The 25,649-nt window shown below is 35.0% G+C and overlaps 1 protein-coding gene across 3 annotated transcripts in view; it reads left to right on the plus strand.

The window, feature by feature from the left end:
* Positions 1–25,649, plus strand: part of CPNE8 (copine 8) — a 267,432-nt gene that overhangs the window by 25,480 nt on the left and 216,303 nt on the right. For 2 of the 3 annotated variants that reach the window (XM_057700921.1, XM_057700922.1), the window contains 2 exons: positions 20,311–20,351; positions 21,625–21,671. In XM_057700921.1, the coding sequence (XP_057556904.1) occupies positions 20,311–20,351; positions 21,625–21,671 (88 nt within the window). Of the gene's footprint in view, positions 1–20,310; positions 20,352–21,624; positions 21,672–25,649 lie in introns of those variants that run through there. The other variant, XM_057700923.1, reaches the window with a different exon arrangement.

Below are 25,649 nucleotides of genomic sequence, written 5' to 3' on the forward strand. Positions count from 1 at the left end.
AAACAACCTAGAACTTGTTTTCATATCCACAGGTAAAATAAATGAGTATGTTTACTTCAGTTGCTATTCATCAGTCACATCGTTTCTTACCCTTGTCTGGTTATAAAGTTTTGTTGAATTTCCTAAGTGCTTGTAACACAGCTGAAGTATCTAAGTGCTTTTTTTCAGAGACACTGACCTCAGTAGTTGTCCTAACTATAAATTAGAAAAAAACCCACAAAATTATAAAGTTATTTTATTTCAAGGAGGGCAATAGTGGATGAAATAGTTTAACACGTGGTGATGATGATTGATGAACAGTTTCAGCACACATATAAAATGCTGTGATTTAGAACATAAAATTATTATGCAGTTGGATCACTTTCATTTTGGGGAGCATGGTCTAAACCAGCTGTTCTAAATGAGGGTTATAAATCACCAGAATTGCTTCAGAAATTTTCCAGATTACATATGGGCACTCCTGAGACTTCCATTTTCCTTCCCTATAAGGGAATAAGTCCTCTCCACCATTTTCTCTACTCCCCACTACCCTAGAAGTATGCCTGCCAGTTGAACCTCCAGCCCTGACCTCCTGCCTCTTCTGCTTCTACATTATCTCTTTTACATGGCTGACAACTCTGCTTCAGAGCAGTTTCAGGCTTGTCTGACTCCTGCAGAGACCATGGCATGAGTTCTTTGACTGTTCCAACCTCACATCTTGATTTGGGCAACCACCTCCTCCTTGCCATGAATCCTTTACATTGGGCTGCTAGAGGCTTGTTCAAAATGTGCAGATACCACCATAATCTTTCTCTCTTGCTTGAAACCCTTTAATTGCCCGAGTAATAAGTCCATCTGGATCTTCCAAACATTGACCTAGCTTTTCAGCTTCATTTCTTTCACTCCATGTCCTACCACATTCTTTCTCCCCACTTTCCTCTCTAAGTTTTCTGCTAAACTCTAAGCCATTTCAGATCACTTGAGTTTCCTGAGAGAGCCATAATGCTCACACCTTTGTTCTTTTGGGAATAGTTCTGCCTCACTTTGTCATCTCACTCTATAGACTCTACTGATAGTTCAAGCATCACTCTCACTATGAAAACTTTTCCTGATCTTTCAGATGGAATTGACCGTTCCTCCTTTTCTGTAATCGGTAATGAATTTATTATACACATTCCACATTTTATTGCACGTACTTGTTTACAGATCTGTCCCCTCGATGGAGTATAATATAAATATAAGCCCACGTGTTCATATCACAGGCTCCAACAACAAGTCCTTTTTCTGTCACTTAGTAACTTAGTGTTTGTTGAATAAACCTTTGAAAGAATATCAGATAATTATTTAATTATAAATTCCTATAGGACAGAAACTGTGTCTTATTTACCTTTCGCCTAGTATCTAGTACATTTTGTATATAGAAAATGCTTGATAATTATTTATTCAGTGTAAAGTTGAAAAAGGAAAGTAGAGAATCCTAGATGAATGGGAACCATGATTGGTAGGCATCAATGCAGGAAAGAGTGTAACAGCATTTGATTGAAAAAGAAATCGATTGTATAAAGGCTGGATGAAGGAGACACGGCTGAATAAAGATACTTGTGTCTGTTTCACTCAGTTATTTTTAAGAATGCTAGCATGGGTTCATAGTTGCTACTGAGCTTTTCTTTTCTTTTTTCTTTTCTAGATGAGTATTTTTGAGTCGGGGCAAATTTCTGGTGTAATTATCTGTGACAAGGAAAACAAATGGATATTAGAAAATGATTTTCAGTCTCCCTATCTCAGCCAGCCATTTATGCTTACAAACTAATTTCCTTTCCAGATTAATTCCTGTTTCTGTTTAAATTCTGTTGTTGATTCTGCAGAGCTCAGGTTGCTCTTAAAGGACATTTGATTTGTTCAATGATCAGTGATCCAAAGAAATTACAGAAGATATTACTTAAAATCTGGAGGACAAAACAAAACAAAATTCTACCAACCTAATCTTACCTTTATAGGCATATTATTTTTCACATTGGAATTAGCCTACATATTGATTGATACATCTTAAAGAGAGCTGCCAAAAACAGCTTTGCATACAGATAAAGATTTTCTTTTGAAGAGTTGAGCCAGAAGACACATTACCTTTTCCCCATATAGAAACAGTATATTGCTTAACAGCTAACAGACAAAGAAACAAAGAGTTAGAAAACCTAGGGATGTGACTAACATATTTTGGGAGTGGTTTTTGGGAGGCAGCAACGTCTGAGCTGATATTGGGCAGTGTAGTGTTAGTCTACAGCTTTCTACTTGGTGGTGATTTGTGGGTCTGTCACAGTCATCAGCTCTCAGTTTTTGGACAGGTGATTGCCATCTACATACATGCCTCATGCATTGACTCTAGGAAAAGTAATAAACTCTGAGACTGCTAATCTAGCTAATTGTTTAAAATATTGACGCTCATTGCCACCTAGCTGTTGACAAGCGGGCTGAAAGTGGTTACTGCTTTTAGAGTAGGCAGGAGGAGAGACTGAGGAAAATGATGATACACAATCCCAAGTCTTGTAACATAATTAGGGAAATAGTGTACTTTATTGAGCACAGCACAAGTGTAGAGATTGAAAGATCTGGATTTAAACTGCGGGTCCATATATGACCAACCGTGAGAGTTCAGATGAATTAGTTAATCTCTCTGTGCTTTGCTTTATAAATGAGAATAGACATTCCCCATCACTTAGCAAGAACTGTCATTTTTATAGTGGCATTCAACAGAAACAGTTGGAAAACAGTGGAGCACATCATGAAGATAGTGAAGACTCTAAAAAAATCTATAATTTTTGAAAAAATGCTCATGCTTATTGTAAAAACACACAAAAAACTGAATAGCATTGAAAACAACAAAGGAGAATGTACTGATCACCCCCTATTCTACCCAGTGATAGTTCATACCAACCAGGTATCTCTGTGCATTTGTTTATATATATATGATACATTTATATGACATGTAACCCTTAGTATCCATGTTGTGATCATTTAGACAAGGTGGAAGTCCAGTATTTTGCTGGGTTTTTCCACTCAAAATATTAATTCTTGAACCTTGCTTTCTCTCTGCAAGTGTGGTACCCTCTGCCTGAAGAGGAGGAACTCAAGTGCATCTCTCTGAGTGAATGACCTCAGTTGCCATCTCAGTAAATATTTCTTTCTCTGCTGTCTACACAGAGCCTTCACTGATATTGTTAAAATGTTGCTGTTGACATGCCTGTGGGAAGTTGAAGTAATATCCTTTTTTAAAATGTTGAGGTGTAGTTGATTTACAGTCCTGTGTTAGTTTCGTGTGTAGAGCATAGTGATTCACTTCTTTTTCTTTTTCTTTCTTTTTTTTTTTTGGAAAATAGTATTCCATTATAGGTTATTATAAGATGTTACGTATAGTTCCCTGTGCTATGCAACAAATCCTTGTTCCTTGTTTATTTTACGTATAGTAGTTTGTATCTTTAATCCCATAGTCCTAATTTGTCCCAGCCCCACTCCTTGTCCTTTTTTGGTAACCGCAAGTTTCTTTCCTATGTCTGTTGAGTGTGTTTCTGTCTTGTATAGATTTCACATAAAAGTGATATCATATAGAATTTGTCTTTCTATGACTTTTTTCTATGACTTATTTCACTAAGCGTAATATTCTCTAGGTCCATCTATGTTGTTGCAAATGGCAATATTTCATTCTTATTTTCACTGAGATTGAGATATATGTATATCTCACATCTTCTTAAGCTAATTGTCTGTTGATGGGCCCTTGGGTTGCTTCTATGTCTTGGCTGTTGGAAATAATGCCACTGTGAACATTGGAGTGTGTGAGTGTGTGTATCTTTTTGAATTAAGTGGGTTTTTTTTGTTTGTTTGTTTGTTTTGTTTGTTTTTGTTTTTCTGGATATATACCCAGGAGTGGAATTGGTCTATCATATGGTAGCTCTATTTTCAGCTTTCTAAGGAACCTCCCTACAGTTTTCCATAGTGGTCACACCAATTTACCTCCCCACCCAACAGGGTATGAGGGTTCTCCTCCACATCCTCTCCATCATTTATTATTTGTAGAATTTTTGATGATGGCCAATTCTGACAGGTGTGAGGTGATACCTCATTGGGGTTTTGATTTGCATTTCTCTAATAATTTCTCATATTAAGTATATTTTCATGAGCCTGTTAGCCATCTATATGTCTTCTTTGGAAAAATGTTTATTTAAGTATTCTTCCCATTTTTTGAATGAGTTGATGATTTTCTTTGATATTGAGCTGTGTGAGCTGTTTGTATATTTTGAATATAAATCTCTTGTCACTTGCACATTTGCAAATATTTTATCCCATTGTATAGATTGTCTTTTCATTTGCTGATAGCTTCCTTTGCTGTGCAAAAGCTTTTACATTTGATTAGGTCCCATTTGTTTATTTTTGCTTTTGTTTCTTTTGCCTTAAGAGACAGGTTTAAGAAAATAATGCTATGATTTATGTCAGAGAATGTTTCACCTGTGTTCTCTTCTAGGTGTTATATGGTGTCATGTCTTAAATTTAGGTCTTTAAACCATTTTTAGTTTACTTTTGTGTATGGTATGAGGGAATGTTCTTTTTTTTTTTTTTTTTTTTTAATTTTTGGCTGCGTTGGGTCTTCGTTGCTGTGTGTGGGCTTTCTCTGATTGTAGTAAGCAGGGGCTACTCTTTGTTGCCGTGCATGGGCTTCCTATTGCAGTGGCTTCTCTGGTTGTGGAGCATAGGCTCTAGGCATGTGGGCTTCAGTAGTTGCAGCACGCAGGCTCAGTAGTTGTGGCACATGGGCTTAGTTGCTCTACAGCATGTGGGAACTTCCCAGACCAGGGATCAAACCCATGTCCCCTGCATTGGCAGGAGGATTCTTAACTACTGCACCACCAGAGAAGTCCCCACGAAGGGCATATTCTAATATCATTGTTTTAACTGTAGATGTCTGGCTTTCTCTACACTACTTGAACATACTGTCTTTTCACCATTGTAGATTTTACCTCCTTTGTTTTAGGTGAATTGATGATAGGTGCATAGATTTATTTCTGGATTCTCTATTCTCTTCCCTTGATCAATATGTCTGTTTTTGTGCCAGTACCATGTTGTTTTGTTTACTGTGGCTTTGTAGTACAGTGTGAAGTCTGGAAGGGTTATATCTCCAGCTTTGTTCTTTTTTCTCAGGATTACTTTTGCAATTTGGGTCCTTTAGTAGTTCCATAGAGGTTTTAGGATTATTTGTTCCAGTTCTGTGAAAAATGTCATGGGTATTTTGATAGGGACTGCATTAAATTTATAGATTGCTTTAAATTTGTAGTATGGCTATTTTAACAATATTAATTCTTCCAATCTAAGAGCATGTCATGTCTTTTCATTTTTTGAATCATCTACAGTTTCCTTTATCAATGTTTTATAGTTTTCAGTGTTAGGTCTTTCAGTTCCTTGGTTAAGTTTATTCATAAATATTTTTGATGCAATTTTAAATGGGATTTTTTTTTTTTACTTTCTCTTTCTGATATTTCTGTGTATTAATCTTGGATCTTGGTACCTTGCTGAAGTAATTTATTAGTTCTAATAGTATTTGTGTGGAGACTAGGGTTTTCTGTATAGTGTCATGTCATGTAAATAGTGACAGTTTTACCTCTTCCCTTCCTATTTTGATACGTTTTATTTCTTTTTCCTGTCTGATTGATGTGGCTAGGACTTTCAGTACTATTTTAAATAGAAGTGGTAAGAGTGGGCCTCCTTGTCTTGTTCCTGAATTTAGCAGGAAGGCTTTCAGCTTTTCACCCTTGAGTGTGATGTTGACTGTAGGTTTGTTGTAAGTGGCATTTATTATGTTGAGATATATTCCCTGTATAATCACTTAGATGAGAGTGTTTATTATGATTGGAGTGTGAATTTTGTCAAATGCTTTTTCTGCATATATTGTGATGGTCATGTGGTTTTTGTCTTTCTTTTTGTTAATGTGGTGTATCACATTGATTGATTTGCAAATGTTGAACCATCCTTGTGATCCTGGAGTGAATCTAACTTGACAATGGTGTATGATCCTTTTTTATATATTGTTGTATTTAGTTTGCTAATTTTTTTTCGGGATTTTTGCATCTATCTTCATCAAAGATATTGGCCTATAATTTTCTATTTTTTTGTAGTGGCTTTGGTTTTGTTTTCATGGTAAGGTGGCCTTGTAGAATAAATTTGGGAGTGTTCCTTCCTTTTCAATTTTTTGGGATGGTTTGAGAAAGATGGGTATAGTGCTTTATAATACTTCTTTATATGTTTGGTATAAGCCCTACTGAGGCTATGTGATCCTGGACTTCCATTTGCAGGGAGATATTTTTTCTTCCTTTTTTTCTTTTTTAAATTTTATTAAAGATTCTATTTCACCTCTAGTGATTGGTCTGTTCAGATAGTCTTGGCAGGCTGTATGCTTCTAGAAATTTGTCCATTTCTTCTGGTTGGCATATAGCTATTCACAGAATTCTTGTGGTATTGGTTACTATTTTTCCTCTTTCATTTTTTATTTTTTTAAAAAATTTGTGTCATTCCTTTTTTCTTCTTGGTGAGCCTGGCTAGAGATCTGTCAGGGTTTTTTTTTTTTTTTTTTTTTTTTCCCAATCTTTTAAAGAAACCAGCTCTTGGTTTTATTTATCTTTTCTTTTTTTTTTACATCTCTATTTCATTTATTTCCTCTCTGAACTTTATTATCTTACTTCTGCTAACTTTGTGCTTTGTTCTTCTTTTTCTAATTCTTTTAGGTGGTAGGTTAGATGGTTTATTTGAGATTTTTCTTGTTTCTTGAAGAAGGCCTGTATCACTATGACTTCCCTCTTAGAACTGCTTTTGTTACATTCCATAGATTTTGTAAGGTAGTGTTTTCATTTCACTTGTCTCTAGGCATTTTCTTATTTCTTTTTTTATTTCATTACTGACCCGTTGATTTTTTTTTTTTTTCTTTAGTGGCATGTTGTTTAGTCTCCACATATTTGTTTGTTTCCCATTTTTCTTTCTATAGTTGATACCTAATTTCATACTGTTGTGGTCAGAAAAGAGGCTTGATATTTCTATTCTCTTAAATTTGATGAGGCTTGTTTTATGACCTAGTATGTGATCTTTCCTGGAAAATATTCCATACATGCTTGACAAGAATGTGTATTCTGCTTTTGTGAATGTAGTATCCTATAGATATCATTAGGTCCAACTGGTCTATCACATTGTTTAGGACCTCTGTTTTCTGACTGTTTGTCTTGATGATCTGTCTACTGATGTCAGTGGGGTGTTAAAGTCTGCTACTCATTGTATTATTGTCTATTTCTCCCTTTATGTCTGTTAGTATTTGCTTTATATATTTAGGTGCTCCTGTATTGGGTGCATATATGTTGAGTGTCATTTTCTCTACTTCTGTCAATTTTTTATCATTATATAATGCTCTTCTTTGTCTTTCTTTAGGGTATTTATTTCAAAGTCTGCTTTGATATAAGTATTGCTATTCCTGCTTTCTTGTCATTATCATTTCATTAAATATCTTTTTCTATCCCCTCACTTTCATTCTGTGTGTGTCTTTTGTGCTGAAGTGAGTTTCTTATAGGTAGCATATTGTGGGTTTTGTTTTTTTGTTTTTTTGTGTTTGTCTAATAAGACACTCTCTGTTTTTTGACTGGAGTATTTAGTCCATTGACACTTAAATTAATTATTGATAGATATATACTTATTGCTATTTTTATTCTTTGTTTTCCAGTTGTTTTTTAGGTCTTTGCTTATTTCCTCCTTTTTGTTTTTGCCATTGTGGTTGCATGATTTTCTTTTGTAGTATGATTGAGTTCCTTTCTTTTTGGTTTTTGTGACTCTCTTGTAGGTTTTTGATATGTGGTTACCATGGGGTTCATGTATTTTGACCTATAATTACATGTACTTGCTTTAAACTGATTATCATTTAAGTTCAAACACATTCTAAAATATCTACATTTTTTACTCCTCATCTCCACATTCCCTTTACTATTTATTGTAGCTATAGTTGCTTTCACAATTTTTTCCTTTAATCTATGTACTAGCTTATTTAAGTGTTCTCCAGTTCTTACTGTATACTTGCCCTTCCTTTTGGGATTCTTTCCTTTCTTATAGATTCTTGGTTCTTTCCATTTAGAGAAGACTCTTCAACATTTCTTTTAGGGTAGGTTTAGTACTGCTGAATTCTTTTAGTTTTTGCTTGCCTGAGAATTCTTTATCTCTCCTCCTATTCTAAATGATAATCTTGTTGGGTAAGTATCCTAGGTTAGGGGCTTTCCCCTTTCAGGACTTTGACTATATTGTGCATCTCCCTTCTGACCTGCAAAGTTTCTGTAGAGAAATCAGCTAATAGACTTATTTGGGTTCCCTTGTATATGAGTGGTTTTCTCTTGCTTCCTTTAAAATTCTCTATTCTTAACTTTTGCAATTTTAATTAATATGTCTTGGTGTGGTTGGGTGCTTGGTGTATTTGGGTTCTTTTGGTTTGGGACCCTCTGTGCTTCCTGGACCTGGATATCTGTTTCCTTCTTTAGGTTTTGGAAGTTTTCAGCCATAATTACTTCACATACATTTTTGATTCCATTCTCTCTCTCTACTCCTTCTGGAACCCCTATTGTGTAGTTCTGCATGTATTATATTATTTTATAGCTCTTGTGTGTTGCATTTGTTTTTATTAGTTTGTCTATTTGCTGTTCTGATTGGGTGATTTCCATTATTCTGCTTCCAAATTACTTTTGAACTCTTCTGTGTCATTTAGTTGGCTATTCATTGCTTCTTATCTGAGAAATTGAAGAATCTATTTTTGGTTGGGTCATCTTTATAGTTTTTAGTTTCTTGTTAAAATGGTCTTCCTTTACATTGATAATCTTTCTTAATTCAGTTAGCATTTTTATTATCAATTTTTTGGACTCATTGTCTGGTAGAATGATTATCTTTGTTTTGTTACTTTTTCAGGGGTTTTCTTTTGCTGTTTCAATTGAGAGTAGTTTCTCTGCCTTTTCATTTTACTTAACTTTCTCTGTCTCTGTGAATTTAGAAGAAACAGGTATCTATTGTGGTCTTGAAAGGGTGTTTTTATGTAGGCGGATCCCTGTGTAGACTTTGTGTGTTCAGTGTCTTTGGTGTGATGCCTGGTTTTGCTATGGATGCCAGCCATGTCTTTCCTCAGAGTGTGCTGGCCACTGTCAACTCTGTAGGGTGTGTGGTTGCTGTTGGAGGACCTAGAACCTGTGTAGCATTTGAGCTGGGACTTCTCTGCTTCCTGTCTGTCACCACCCTGCCAGAAGTGGGGTGTGCTCTGCAGTTGTTGGGGTAGAAGCCCTGAAGGTCTGGCCGATCAGGCTTCATTAACCTTGAGTGTCTGTCCTGTATCAAAGGAAGAGATTGCTAAAGCAAGTGAGGCCCGTGCACTCACCTAGGTCTGATGTGCTGTGTAGACATCTGCAGCTCTGTTCAGATGGAACCCAAAGTCATGTCTCTTCCCCTATTGTGTTCTTCCTTGATCTAGTACAAGTCTATTGCATGGAGTGTGTGGGTCTAGAGCATTTTCTGGGCTGGGGTTTGGGTCTGGGCCATTGTGGCTGCAGGAATTGAGGTGGCCATGCTGCTGCCAGAGATCTGGGCTGCCTCTGTGGCAGTCTTCTCCCAGGACTTTTCTGCTAAAGATCCAGCTTGAAGCTGTGTTGTGGAATGGGTAGGGCCAGAGCACTCTCTTGTCTAGAAGAAGGAGCATGGTGTGAGCGTTGTGATGTCTCAGCAAGTGCTGACAATGGCTGCTGCCACCCCACCAAGACCTCACCATAGCACCCCTAGGCCTCTGGGTTCTCTCTACACAGCTAGACTGAGTCTTTTTCCAAGGCTGGCACAGATCTCATGCCACGCTGTGCTGTGGAGTGAACAGAGCTGGAATATTCTCCCCACTTGCACTGGGGAGTATGGCAAGGTGGTGGCCACCAGTGTAAAGCTCTCTTTACCCTGATCATTGGACAGTCAGCATAGGCACATTCTTTGTGAGTAGAATCTAGGCTTTTCCAGATCTTTTATCTGTCCCATTGGTTCTTCCAGCAGCCAGGGGGGCTTGTCTTCTCCCTGAAGGACCCCAGGACTGGGATAGCCAATTTGTGGCTTGACCTGCTTGCTCCTCAGGGTGACAGTCCACCATGTGAACCTTCTCTCCCTTTCCCATTCCTCTCAGCGCCAGAGGTTCCGACTTTATGTTTTGTTTTGTTGTCTTCCTACCTAGTTATGTGGAAATCTTTATTGTAGCTTTGGTTGTGTAGGAGTTCTTCTGCCAGTTTTCAGTTAGTTTCCCATGTGACTTGTTCCACATGTAAGTGTATTTTTCATGTGTTTGTGGTGGGGAGGTGAGCTCCATGTCCTCCTGCTCCACCATCTTAATCTGCCCAGTAATGCCCTTTGGCTGCAGGGCCTGGCATATGGTCTAGGTGCCTGTTGTCCTTGTAGCCTTGCTCATTGCCTTGCGGTGCTGGTCTCAGTTGATTTACCAGGTCTTTGTGGTTCTGTCCTTGTTTTAGTTCTTTCCATTGGGTTGGTTATGTTCTTAACTTAGGGTTTCATAAAACATCTCCATATTTGCATTATAAATTTCCCTGTTTTGTGTCACTTACAACTAAATGAGCCCTGATTCATGCAGCTAATATTTATCTATGCCATAGGATGTTCTCATTTATTTAATTTGCATGTCATTGGTTATTGTTGAGGATGAATTTCATGTAATATGTTCAGTGACTATTTCTTCTCTTGTAAAATGTCTATTCACTTATGTAGCCCATTTTTCTTTTGAAGTATTTATATTTTTTCTCATTAATTTAGAGAAGGTTTTGTATATTTATAGCTTTAACATTTTATCTATCATCCATTATATATGTAATGTATGTGTTTTAACTTTTATTATTGTACCATTTTTGTATAGAAGTTTAAACTGAGTTCATTATCAAATAAGTTAATATTTTCTTTGGGCTTTGTGTGAAGCTTAAAAAGTATTCTTCATACCAAGATTTTAAAAATAGTATCAATAGTATCTTACATTTTCTTCCATTTTTTTCTAATTGATTCTGTTTGGTGTTATATTTTCTATAATTTAAAATATTTCAACAGAGGCTGTGTCATTCAGATGTCTGTGTTAGATTGTAGAGTTAAATCTAAAGTATCTTAATTAGGGCTACATGTTTAGGATGTGCTATTTTAGTATTTGAAGCCCACACTTCAGAACTGCCTACTCTGAACCATTGTATGATTTTTATCTTTGATCAGCACCAGAGGTTTTTTTAATTACTATGGATGTCAGAAATGAGGTTCTTTTCTTTTTTTTTTTAACTAGTGATATGTATGGTGATCAGATACGTGAATTGACCACTTTACACCACTGGATGATTATAATAAAAAAAGACAAAAATAAGAGAGGATATGGAGAAATTGGAGCCCTCATACATTATTGGTAGGAATGTAACATTGTGCAACCACTTTGAAAAATAGTGTGGCAGTTTCTCAAAATGGTAAAAATATTGTTACTATACGAGCCAGAAATTCCACTCCTAGGTATATATCCAAGAGAACTGAAATTCTATGTTCACACAAAGACCTATATGCAAATATTTAAGGCACCATTATGGAGAATAGCCAAAAGTGGAAACAACCCAAATGTGTATCATGTAATGAACAAAATGGGATATATCCATACAATGGAATATTATTGGGCTATAAAAAGGAATGAAATACTGATACTTGCTACAGCATGGATGAACCTTAAAAACATTACGCTAAGTAAAAGAAACTAGTCACAAAAGGCCATATATTGTATAATTCCATTTATATGAAATATCCAGAATAGGCAAATGCATAGAGACAGAAAGTATATTAGTGATTACCGAGGGTTGGAGAAGGTAGAATTGGGAGTGCCTACTAATAGGTAGAGTTGTTTTGGGGTGGTGGTGGTGAAAATGTTCTAAAATCAGATAGTGGTGTTGGTTGCATAACTCTTTGAATATACCATAAACCACTTAATTGTACACTTCAAAAGGGTGAATTTTATGGTATGGGAATTATATCTGAGTAAAGCTATTACTAAAAAAATATATGCAGATTGGCTAAAAATATTGCACAAGTGAACAGGGCATATGAACCTAGAGAATTTTCTGATTATGCCTTTTGGAGTGGTGCCCTAAACCTAGGGACTCCTTGGGTCATGGGCACAGAATGTTCAGAGGATTCTCTATGATGATTTGATCAGAAGTTTAGATGAATCTTGCCAACAAAAGATTGCCACATCTGCCTTGAAGTGCTGTTCTGAATATCTGAAAGCACAAAGAGCTGGAACTTGATTAAACTTGTAGAGCATATTGTGTGACTGTTTTGAGTCCCACTTGCTAATGAATGTGTCTTTGGTAGAATTCAGTTTGAGACTTGCTTTCATGGGAAAAGCATTTGGGAGTGAGGTGATAGTGAAAGAGAGTTGCATAGCCCTCGCATACTTCAGCAATTGAAAGCAACAGATAACCACCAAAAAGTCCAAATTCGATAGGACAGTTATTAACTATTGATACTTAGGAAAAATATTGACCTTTATGTATTCATCATGCCTCTAACCACTTTATTGAATTATCTTATTAATTTTGAAAGATTTTATTAATTCTCTTACTTTTTTCTAGGTATAAAATTAAATATTTTGTACTTAATGATAATTTAATTTTCCTCTTTTCAGTACTATGTCTTTTTTTTAAATAAATAAATTTATTTATTTATTTATTGGCTTCGTTGGGTCTTCGTTGCTGTGTGCGGGCTTTCTCTAGTTGCGGCAAGTTGGGGCTACTGTTCGTTGTAGTGCACGGGCTTCTCACTGTGGTGGCTTCTCTTGTTGCAGAGCACAGGCTCTAGGCGTGCGGGCTTCAGTAGTTGTGGCACATGGGCTCAATATTTGTGGCTCATGGGCTCTAGAGCGCAGGCTCAGTAGTTGTGGCGCACAGGCTTATTCGCTCCGTGGCATGTGGAATCTTCCCAAACAAGGGATCGAACCCAAGTCCCCTGTACTGGCAGGCAGATTCTTAATCACTGCACCACCAGGGAAGTCCTTCAGTACTATGTCTTATTTTCATTTTATAATTTATTCCTTAGAGCTTTCAAAGCAATGATGAGTGATAAAATTATTTGCAATTCATTTTATCCTCAGTAATATGGACAAATAGTGAATATGACTAATGCAAAAATTGAAAGTGAAAATCAAAATTATAAATCAGAAATTTACAAAAATGCACATTAAGCATTTAGTAATAGTATGACTTTGTCCACTTTATTTAACCTCTCTGAATTTTACTATCTCTTCTGGAAAATGGATTCTGATAATAATTGCTACTTATTAGGATTATGGTGAAGGTTAAATGAAATGATTTGTTTAAAGTGCTCAGCACAAAAAAGAAGCAAGTGGTGGCATTAGCCCTGCTGCTGTAAGAGATAGGGCCTGCCACTTTTTAAGCATGAAGATTGCAAAATTTTGAATAAAATTTTAAGTATTAAAAAAAATAAAGTGCTCAGCACAGTGCCTGGCACCCAGCTCAGTAAATAAATAGTAAGTGAGGAATTTGTGACATAGGTTCATGTTGGGTATGATGGAGCCACGGAGGGAATAATCACTTCTACCTTCTCAGGGGACAGCAATGAGGAAAGCCTGAAAGAGGAGTTCACATTTCCCAGCAGATAGGAGATCGCTGAGGAAATTTTAGGGATGGGATAAAATAATAGTACAGAAATATGAGGCAATATTAGCTTAAGGGACTGTAAAAAATCTGAAATGTCTGGAGCAGAGTCTATGATATAGAATATGGATAGAAGTGCAGCTATCACTTCTAGCAGGGATCAGAATGTGGTAGGTATGTAGTGCTAAATTAAGGAGTTTGGAATTTCTGTAGGTAATGGGTTTTATGCAGGGGAGCCATTTGGTCAGGTTTTACTGTAGAGAACTTTCTCTTGGAGACATCTTGGTGAATGAACTGGGAGACAGGAGGCAGGAAGACCAGTTAAGAGCTCTAAAGTCAGGGAAGTAGTTGGGACTTGGAAGCAGAAGCCGATGTGGGGGAAGCATTAATTAGCACAAGGAGATGGAGAAGGATGATTGGAGCCTTGCTTGGAAGAGAGATGGGTTGAACCCTGTTTCTGTATTTGTTTCCTGTGGCCGTTGTAGCAAGTTACCACAAACTTGTTGGCTTAAAACCACAGAAACTTATTCCCACAGTTCTGGAGGCTAGAAGTGTAAATGCCGTGTCACTTGGCTGAAACCAAGATGTTGGTAGGGCTGGTTCCCCCCTGGGGTTTTGGTGGAGAAGCCATTCCTTGCTCTTCTCTAGCTGCTCATCTGCTGGCATGCCTTGGCTTTTGGCTGCATCATTTGGGTCTTCAAGGCTAGAGTCTACACATCTCTCTCTGCTCCATTCGTATCACTTCTCTGTGTCAAATCTCCCTCTGCCTTCTTCTTATAAGGATATGTGATTGATTGCATTTAGGGCCCACCTAGATAGTCCAGGATAAATGCCACATCTCAGAATCTATAATTTAATCACATCTGCACAGATCTTTTTTCCCCCAAATAAGGTCACATTAATAGGATCCAGGGATTAGGACCTGATATGTTTGGGGGGGCCATTATCCTGTTTTCCATTATTGCCCCTTATGTGAGATAGGAAATGGAGAGAGGCTACAAGATTGAGGGAAATATAATGAAATTAGTTTTGTACATGAGTTTTACATTTTTAAGAAGACTGATATTCTGTTCTCAGTTTCATCGTTCCCATTTTTAATGTAAATGTTATATTTCTCTTCTTTAGCTGAAATCAGGGATTAGGTTTTGTAAAAACCGTCTTTTTTTCTAAAAGCCTGTATCACCCTGAGTTAACCCTACATTACTTCAAACCAAAAGGTTCTTCTGTTTACCTTAACTCAGGCAATCAGAGCTCTGACATGTCAGATTGTGAAAAGCCCTGGGTTTCCTTTATGTAAATTTCAAGAATATCAATCATAGGTGAATACAGAAAAGTTTTCACCATTAGTTATCTTCCCCTCAAATTCTTTTAGTATCTAAACCAAATTCAACCCATGCAAAGGTTGAAATTGTGTTTTTATTACTGACTTTTTCAGCTCAACAATACTAATAAATGAATGCTTTAAAACAAGCATTTTCAGCAAAAACTGAAAAATAACAATGTTTATTTTATTACCAGTTTTTCATTGAGTAACATATACCATACATAATAAAGTTCTTGTATGCTCAGGCTATGAAAGGTAGCTGTTGAGCTGAAATTTTAGTCCATTTGTAAAACTTCAAATCTGAATGTCTTGAAAGTTGATAAACTTGTTAAGTGATCCTACCCTTCAGAATTACTTGGTGTCTTAGATTCTAGCTAACTTTGGCTTTTTGGTAAGCTTCAGTTTCAAAATACTTGACTTTTTTCATTTTTAAAGTTTTACGTTTTCTGTACATGTTTCCCCTTTCTCATAGAAATTTTAGGTTCAGGAAAATATTTTTTTTCCTTAAATTTTCATGCTCAGTATCCAGCTGTAATATTTGTTCAAAGAATAAAAATAATGGATAAATGACTCAGAGAGAATTAAATATTTCATTCAAGTCACTTCTAAAGATTTGATAAATTTCCTTTCAGTTGCTCAAAACAAGTTTTGATTTTCCTGTCTTTATTAAAAAGAACTCTGAAAACCATTTTGTGTGTTATATGCATTATATATATGTATATATATAATGCCATGCCAAGAACTTCCTAATTCCAGTCATTAAGACAATATAATGCCCAAGGTAAGGGCCCTAGACATGGCTCAGTGATATAGGGCATGTTTACAATTTCAGTAAAGTAGTCTCTCTCAGGTTTTTTTCAGTTAATGGATTACTTATTAGGGCAAAGATCTAACATGCCACCTTCCTCTTCTACTCTTTTTTCCATAATAAAACACCTCATCATACCTAAAGTGAAAAAGCTGATGCTTTTTTTTTTTTTTTTTAAGCTGATGCTTTTGATTGAATACTAAAACCATTCATTCCTACAGTGGTTGCACCTTTGCTTATGGGACAGCTAGGTTCTGTGGTTGCCTAAACAATGTTTAGTAAAGACCGTGCAGGCAGTCAATAAATCCTGAGACTAAGTTGACTGACAGGTAAACAAAAGTGCTCTAATAATTTCCTAAGTTTTAATTAAACCCAGAGTCATCCTGTTTATAGACAGAACAATTTCCTGGGGTGGTTGTATTTATGCAGAGATGTGGTTCTCTGTCCACATGTGGAAAATTTATGCTGGGCTGTGTTTGAAAAATGATAAAGGATTGTTTGGCTCTACTCATAGGCTATATTTTTGTTCCTATGGAAAATTAAATAGAACAAGTTTTTATTTTGCTCTATTTATAAGCTATATTTTTGTTTTTATTAAAAATTAAATAGACCAATTCCACTCAGGGACAGCAGTGGAGCTTCTTTAAATGTTGTCTCAGTTCGTCTGGCTACAAGTAGCAGTGGTTTTTGGAGCTTATTTCATACCTTCAATTTGAAGATTTATTCCCTAAAACAAATATATTGTATGTCGTTTTTTTTTTAATTAGCCCTTTAAAAAGCCACAAATAGTAAAATTGTCTTTACTGTGAAACTATTAACTTTAAAATTCATAATATATACCAAGTAGACTTTCTTTTTCAAAATGCATCTGTGTCAGGATAATAATATTTGCTTCCCTTTTAAAGGAGTAAAAAATTCAATATTTACTGCACTATCAAAGAATAATATTTATTAGATGATTTTATTTACTGAGTTGGAAAGAGGAGCAGGCCTACAACTTGTAGGTTAACTCACTTACAAATCTCCTTTACCTTAGCAGATCATGTTATGCTCATTTTACATATGAATAATTAGAAGTTTTAGTTTTCCACTAATAAAGTCTCATATAAATATAACAGAAAAGGATACTTAACCTTAAAAATTAAGGTAATTATTTCAACATATACATTTGTTCAGACTATTTTTATTGTATAGACATATCTGTGAATTGTTTTTTTTTTCCTAGAATATTTAAAAAAACAATTTGGTTAAGAGCTAAGCAATGTACCTGATTTTTTTTTTTTAGTTGTAGCTGAATTAAAGTCTATTTTTACTACTCCTTCTCCCCATAATAAACTGTTATTTTATATACCATCCAATATTGCTATTTAGTTATTTCTGTGAGTTTGTCCTCTTAGTAAAATTCAGGCTTCTTGAGATTTGGGAACATGTTTAATTAGTTAGTGTGTAGTGCTTAATTAGGTCTTGGGCATAGAGTATTTGCTTGAAAAAATACTTGCAGAATTGCAGTGAAGTTTAAATGGAATTGCTATTTTCGTGTTAGAGAAAGACAAGCCTGAGATGTCATTTTAAGAAGCTGACTGGCTGTTCAGTATGGGTCTTGGCATACCAATGGAGAATAAAAACTATAATGGTCAAGAAAAGTGTAATATTGTAATTTTCATCTTGACCACTCAGCACAGTTCTGTGCTAATGACTATAGGAAAAGCTATCTTAAAGTTGGAAGGTGGCTTGAGCATAAAATCAGAGTAAGCAGGGTTGTGGGATGAGCTGACTATTGTCATCAAGGAAAGGTAGCTGGATGCGTCTGTCTGTTTTAAGAGACTAATATCAATGACAGTTGAATAATAAAGGGGGAGGTCAGGGAAGCTTTTCTCCTGGATGGTCCTGGAAAGATGTTACTAAGTTCTTGCTTATCTGTTCCCATCTCAGGCTTCATGCAAAAAACGCCTGTTCCATTAACCTAGTACTTCTTCATACAGGTTAGAGTTTAATTGATCGGGCTTCAGCTTCATATTATTTATTTTTTTATTTTTTTAATTTATCTACTTATTTTATTTATTTTATTTTTTGCCTGCATTGGGTCTTCATTGCTGCGCATGGGCTGTCTCTACTTGTGGGGAGCAGGGGCTACTCTTCATTGCAGTGCACGGGCTTCTCATTGCTGTGGCGTCGCTTGTGGAGCACGGGCTCTAGGCACGTGGGCTTCAGTAGTTGTGGCGCACGAGCTTAGTTGCTCTGTGGTATGTGGGATCTTCTCGGACCAGGGCTTGAACCTGTGTCCTCTGCATTGGCAGGTGGATTCTTAATCACTGCGCCACCAGCGATGCCCTGGGCTTCAGCTTTTGTTATGCTATTTCAATCATACTCTTAAGTCCAAACATTTTAATTGTAATTTGAGATGAGTGGTTACTAAAACAACTCATGCAATTTACAGATTAACTTTTTGATTAGGTTATTCCTTCAGGTAAGTTTTCTGACTCATACACTGTATTTTTCCATAATTTCTTTTCAGAAGTTTGCTATCTTCCTTGTTTTAGCTACATCAAGATTTATAGAATAGAAAGGCCTATGCAGGATTTTTAACTTAATGTTCAAGTTCAACATCACATTATAAGATTGTAGGCATAATGTTAAAGGCATCCTAACTCAAGCAAATGACAACCCCATGGAGGGAAGAGTATCCTTCCTATATAAAAGCTGATGAGGCGTGGTGTGTGTGTGTTATTTTTTTAAAGTGCTTTATATAGAAAACAAAGATATTTTTCTGTGACTAAGTACAGTTGTATTTGGCCTGCAATCGTAGTTCTTTGTTTGTTGCCTATGCAGCATCTCTCTTCACATTAGTCTATAAACAAGAATTTATTTTATGTTATACTCTAGTGGCTCAAACAAAAGGTATAATGGGATGTCTTCCACATTTCCAACAGGCATAGGAAAACAAATTTTCTCCTTGAGTTCTCCAGACAATGTAGCATTTTGTGAAGAACAGGGAGATCAGGTTCAAAAGGTTGACTTCACTGGAATACTCTGTACTGGGCTGTGTGCTCTTATTCATTTACTCAATTTCTCTGAGCCTCAGCTTAGCTTCTTCTTTGTTTTTTTTTTTTTTTTTTTTAAATAAAATAGCCTTCTCAATAATATCTCTCATTTAACTTAATGTGAAGAAGCTTTGTTTCTAATGAGATATTAGGGAGGAAAAAAATCTTGCCTTCTTGTCATCAATCCCAACTTTATGATGCATTTTGATAATCACTGGTCTTTTGCATTGATTCTTATCATTTAAGAATATTTGCCTTTTCCAAACTTTTAAAATCATATATCATTGAGTGAAGTAGTCTTTGGGGAATTAAATCTAGTCAGAGATAGTCTATTCTGTTTTATTCATGTGATCATGTAACTGAAATTTATTGTCAAACAGCAATGGGAGAGTTAAATCTCAAAGTTCAGGGACTGTTATGAGGAGTGTATGGAGTCTTTTCTTATATTATAGAGGATCTAAGTTTTTTTGTTTGTTTTTGACCTTACCTGCTGTATGTTCTGGATCATAATGGCTAGAAGAAACAATGTGGCAAGTAAAGTCTCAGATTAAGAATATTTATCTTTATTGTTGATAGAAACCCATTATTTAAATTTGTGGTTAAAGATTGTAGGTTTTTTTTTCTTAGGATAAATATGGCACCAAAATCACATTATTTACTTTTAAATGTGTATAACATAATTTTAGAGTCCTAAGCACACTGAAATATTTGCACTGTCATCTCTCCTTGATTTTTATGAACTCTGAAAGAAAGCTGAATTACCTTTTTTTAAGATATAATGAGCAAAACCAGACACATAGAAAAGGCTGGAGAATTTCCACTTAAGTGGAGAGCTACCTTTATAAATATATAACAGTATATTCTCAAATGGCAATGATTTAAATTTCCTGTTTGCTAGTCGTTGCTGGAGTCATAGTGTCTGCTTAGGGGACAGAAAGATTATTTTAATTTGATTTCTGACCAGTGGTCTTTGAAACTGACTTAATTCCAAATATAAACATGTCTGATCATTTGTTTTCTTTCTGGGAATATTTGAAGACGTAGTCCCATTTTTTCTTTTCTTTTCTATTTTTTTTTTTGTCTGTGCTGTCCTGTTGACTATGCTTTTATTTTCTCAGTGTAGAGTGATTCCATGGAAGGAGTAACTTTTAAATATGAAAGGGTATCAGGTACCGAGCACGGTACAATAATGTAAATGCACATGAGTAGTAGTCCTGGTGGAAGAATAGGACAGGGTACACATGAGATTTTTATTATAAGTATTAAATGTAAAAATGTAACAGCTATCATAAATTATTACCAATTAATGGATGATGAAAATGAAGCACAAATTTAACTTTTGGAAATTTCAAGTCATCATTCATGTATATATACATTTATATTTATATAAATATTTTGGTATTATATTCATCTAACATTATCTCTTTTATTCAACAGAAATCTTCTTGACAGAGACACATTTTCTAAATCTGATCCCAGTAAGTAGCGCTTACTTACTTTTTGAAATACTTATTTTACTTACTTGACTTTGCAAAAAGTTGTATGGAAATCATAGTTCTTATTTAAGTATTTGTTTTAAAGCCTAGAAAGCAAGACAGAGTATGATCTCAGGCCCTGCATTCTCATCTGTGTGGGCAGTACTCTGGCTAAAGGGAATTGCTTAGCATTTTGAGAGTAAGATGAAAATGCAGATGACTCCAATGTAGGACAGTTCACTTTGAAATTAAACCTCATTGTATAGCTATATGGTAGAAATTATATTTGAAAGACAACTGTAATGGGCCGTAATTTTAAGTGATCAAGTCACAGAGTAATAATTTTCCTTTTTTGTGAACAAACTTAGTATATAAAGGCATGTACAACCAAGTGAATTATGTAACATCTTGAATGAGCTGAATTTTTTGATTCCTAATTATATGTATTGAAAATTGGAGATAAATTGTAAAATGAAAGACAGTTTAAATTAGAAAACAACAGAAATAATGTATAAATCTAGTAGTGATTCCAGATCTTGTGATATTTAGAAGCTGATATCCAGCAGCTCTCCGTCCCTGCAAATGTGTGAACCTATGTGATTTAATTACAGTAAGAAAGGTTTTGTCAGTTGGCAGAAGAATTCTTGAGGTAGTCACTGGAGAAAGTCTTTTCAGTTTGTGGGTATTAAAAATTCCTGCGGCTCAATGACAAATGGGTGGGATATTTTTATCCCTTAATCTTTATGCCAAACTCTTAATCTCCCTTTTTTGCCACTTCCTTTTGTGGTTGATAGGATTTCTTACTTGTTTACAAACATTGAGGATAGGAGTTGCAAATCTTAAATGTAGCATATGATTTGCTCCAGACTGCCCTTCCTATGATGGTTTTGATTATAAGTATCCTAGGAAGAGCTTGACTTATGACTAGTAACATACTGAAATATTTCAAACTGTTTAACCGTAGTTAAAAAAAATTATCTGTATCTGTAGCATAATGTAATTGAAGACATTAGCAAATAATTATTATATTTTTTGTGCCAAGCTCTGTATGCTAAGCTCTGAAGACCTGATATAATTTTTGCTTATTTATAAAAATTTTTAGTCTTGTGGTGATTTATGAACAATTTTCTTGTCAGAGTAAGGCTAGGAACTAGTAACTAATTTTAATATAGCCTTTGGACAGCTGAAAAATAAATTGGACACGTTTATATCTGATATTTATAAAAAAGTTTAGATATATTTATTTTTTCATCTTTATTTTTTTCATCTTTTGTAGTTTGTGTGTTATATGTACAAGAAGTTGGAAATAAAGAATGGAGAGAGGTAAGAATTGGAATTTTAAAAAACATCACTGTGCTGGAAGGCATGGTATAAGTTATAATGTAATCAAGATGATACTTTCCTGTTTTTAGTTATTTTAAATTGTCTTCAGCCCAAAGATTGTTTATTTTTCATTTTATTTCACTTTAATGTGATGAAAGCAATCTTTGTGTTTTGTTTTCAATAATCCTCAGTGTTTAGCTCATTTATGATCTTTCTTGTGGAATAATCTAGCCTTGAATTTGTATTTTCCTCAGCCTTATATAAATTTAATGTGATCCAGTTCTTACATAATTGATGTTTGTGGGTTTAGTCTCACTTTTTGAGGTCAACTGCTGATTTTTAGAAAATATTGCTTTAAAGGGTTTTAAGTGTGGTGCTTGATATCAATTATCACCTGCTTTTTGACAGTTAGTGAGTTGTTATTTGAAAGTAAAGTAGAAACTCAGTTTCCTAATACAAATACTTCATTTAAGGGAGTAAAAGCAAGAAGGCAGAATTACATTTTTTCACGGTTAATAATTTTATTTACTTACCTATTTATCTTTATTGCAGTATAGTTGATGTGTAATATTATATAAATTATAGGTGTACAATATACTGATTCACAAATTTTAAAGGTTGTACTCCATTTATAGTTATTATAAAGTGTTGGCTATATTCCCTGTGTTGTTTAGTATATCTTTGTAGCTTATTTTGTACATAATAATTTCTACCTCTTAGTCCTCTACCCCTATATTGCCCCTCTCCCCCTTTCCTCTCCCCATTGGTAACCACTAGTTTGTTCTTTATATCTGTGAGTCTGGTTTATTTTTTTGTTATACTCATTAGTTCATTGTATTTTTTAGATAACACATATAAATTATATCATCCAGTATTTGTGTTTCTCTGTCTGAATTATTTCACTTAGCATAACACCCTCCATGTCCATTTATGTCATTGCAAATGTAAAATTCATTCTTTTTTATGGCTAATATGCCATTTTATATATATATATGTGTGTGTGTGTGTATATACACACACCATTTTATATATCGCTATTTCTATCTCTATCTCTGTCTCTATCTCACATATTCCAGTCCAAGAACATGGTGTATGTTTCCATCTGTTTGTGTCATCTTCAGTTTATTTCATCAGCATCTTATAGTTTTCGGAATACAGGTCTTCTGCCTCCTCAGGTAGGTTTATTCCTAGTTATTCTTATTGATGTGTTGATAAATGGGATTGTTTCCATAACTTACCTTCCTGATGTTTTATTAATGGTATACAGAAATGCAACAGATTTCTGTATATTATTTTTGTATCCTGCAAAGTTACCAAATTCATTGATGAGCTCCAGTAGTTTTATGGTGGCGTCTTGAGGATTTTCTGTGGATAGTATCATTTCAACTGCAAACAGTGGCAATTTTACTTCTTCCTTATCAATTTGGATTTCTTTAATTTTTTTTTTCCTGTGTAATTGCTGTGGTTAAGACTTCCCATCCTTATGCTGAGTAAAACTGGTGAGAGTGGGCAGCCTTGTCTTGTTCCTGATCTTAGAGGAAACTCTTTTAGATTTACACTGTTGAGTATGATATTAGCCGTGTTTTTCTTATGTGGCTTTTATTATGTTGAGGTATGTTTCCTCTATGCCCACATTCTAGAGAGTTCTTGTAATAAATGGATGTTGAGTTCTGTCAAAAGCTTTTTATGCATTTATTGAGATGATCAAATGGTTTTTATTCTTCAATATATTAATGTGGTGTATCACACTGATTGATTTGCGGATAATGAAAAATTCTGGCATCCCTGAAGTAAATCCCATTGATCTTGGTGCATGATCCTTTAATTTATTGTTGGAGTCAGTTTGCTAGTATTTTGTTGAGGATTTTTGCATCTATGTTCATCAGTGATATTGGCCTGTAATTTTTTTTTTTTTTTTTTTTGCTGATATTTTTGTCTGGTATTGGTACCAGGGTGATCCTGGCCTCATAGAATGATTTTGAAAATGTTCCTTTCTTTGCAATTTTTTTGAAATAGTTTTAGAAGAATAGGTAATAACTCTTCTCTAAATGTTAGGTAGAATTAACCTGTGAAGTTATCTTGTCCTGGACTTTTGTTAGTTGGGATTGTTTTCATTACTGATTCAATTTCAGTACTGGTAATTGGTCTGTTCATATATTCTATTTCTTCCTGGTTCAGTCTTGAGAGATTGTATGTTTTTAAGTATTTGTCCATTTTTCCCTAAGTTTCCATTTTATTGGCATAGAGTTGTTTGTAGTAGTCTTCTTACGATCTTTTTTATTTCTGTGGTATTAGTTGTAATCTCTCCTTTTTCATTTCTCATTTTAATGATTTGGGCCCTCTCCCTTTTTTTTCTTGTTAGGTCAGAGTAAAGGTTTATCAGTTTTGTCCATCTTTTCAAATAATCAGCTTTTAGTTTAACTGATTTTTTTCCTATTGTTTTTATAGTTTCTATTTCATTTATTTCTGCTCAGATCTTTATGATTTCTTTCCTTCTAATTTTGAGTTTTATTTATTCTTCTTTTTCCAGTTTCTTTAGGTCTAAGGTTAAATTGTTTATTTGAACTTTTTCTTATAATAAGCTCGTATTGCTATAGACTTCCCTCTTAGAACTGCTTTTGCTGTGTCCTATCAGTTTTGAATCATAGTTTTTGTGTTCATTTGTCTCTAGGTATTTTTGATTTCCTCTTTGATTTCTTCAGTGATCCATTGGTTGTTTATTAGTATATTGTTTAGTGTCCATGTGTTTGTGTTTTTCACAGTTTTTTCCTTGTAGCTGAATTCTAGTCTCATAACATTGTGGTTGGAAAGGTGTTTGATATTATTTCAATTTTCTTAAATTTCCTGAGTTTTTTTTTTTTGTGTGTGGCCTAACATGTGATCTGTCCTGGAGAATGTTCCATGTGCAACTTGTATTTTGTTGCTATATGTCCTGTATATATCAATTGAGTCCACATGGTCTAATGTGTCATTTAAGGCCAGTGTTTCCTTATTGATTTTGCATCTGGATGATCTGTCCATTGATATAAGTGGAGTGATAAAATCTCCTACTATTATTGTGTTACTGTCAATTTCTCTTTTTATGTTTTTTGATATTTGCTATAAGTATTGTTAACCACACTTTCTTTTGATTTTCATTTGCATCAATACCTTTTTGATCCCCTCATGTTTGGTTTATGCGTGTCTTTAGATCTAAAGTGAATCTCTTGTAGGCAGCATATATATAGGTCTTGTTTTTATATACATTTGGCCACTCTGTCTTTTGAAGGGAACATTTAATCCATTTATACTTAAGGTAATTATTGATATGTGTATTTTTTACAGTTTATTTATTTATTTATTTATTTATTTATTTATTTATTTATTGGCTCTGTTGGGTCTTCATTGCTGCACGTGGGCTTTCTCTAGTTGCGAGGAGTGGGGGCTACTCTTTGTTGTGGTGCGCAGGCTTCTCATTGCTATGACTTCTCTTGTTGTGGAGCATAGGCTCTAGGCACATGGGCTTCAGTAGTTGTGGCACATGGGCTCAACAGTTGTGGCTCCTGGGGCTCTAGAGCACAGGCTCAGTAGTTGTAGTACACAGGCTTAGTTGCTCTGCAGCATGTGGGCTTTTCCCAGACCAGGGCTCGAGCCCATGTCCCCTGAATTGGCAGGTGGATTCTTAACCACTGTGCCACCAGAGAAGCCATTGACATGTATATTCTTATTGACATTTTGTTAATTGTTTTGGGGGGTTGTTTGTAGGTCTTCTTCTTTTGTTCTCTTGTGATTTTATGATTACATTTACTGTTATGTTTGGATTCCTTTTTCTTTTTTGTATCTATATCTAGTATATGTTTTTGATTTGTGGTTACCAAGAGGTTTTTATGTAGCAATCTATATACATATGTGATTGTTTTTATTTGCTAATCTCTTAGTTTCCAGTACATTTTAACAACCATGCATTTGTGCCTTCTTCCCCTCATGATTACTGTTTTT

This window comes from Hippopotamus amphibius, chromosome 12, assembly GCF_030028045.1.
Source record: "Hippopotamus amphibius kiboko isolate mHipAmp2 chromosome 12, mHipAmp2.hap2, whole genome shotgun sequence".
Classification (NCBI taxonomy): Eukaryota; Metazoa; Chordata; class Mammalia; order Artiodactyla; family Hippopotamidae; genus Hippopotamus; species Hippopotamus amphibius.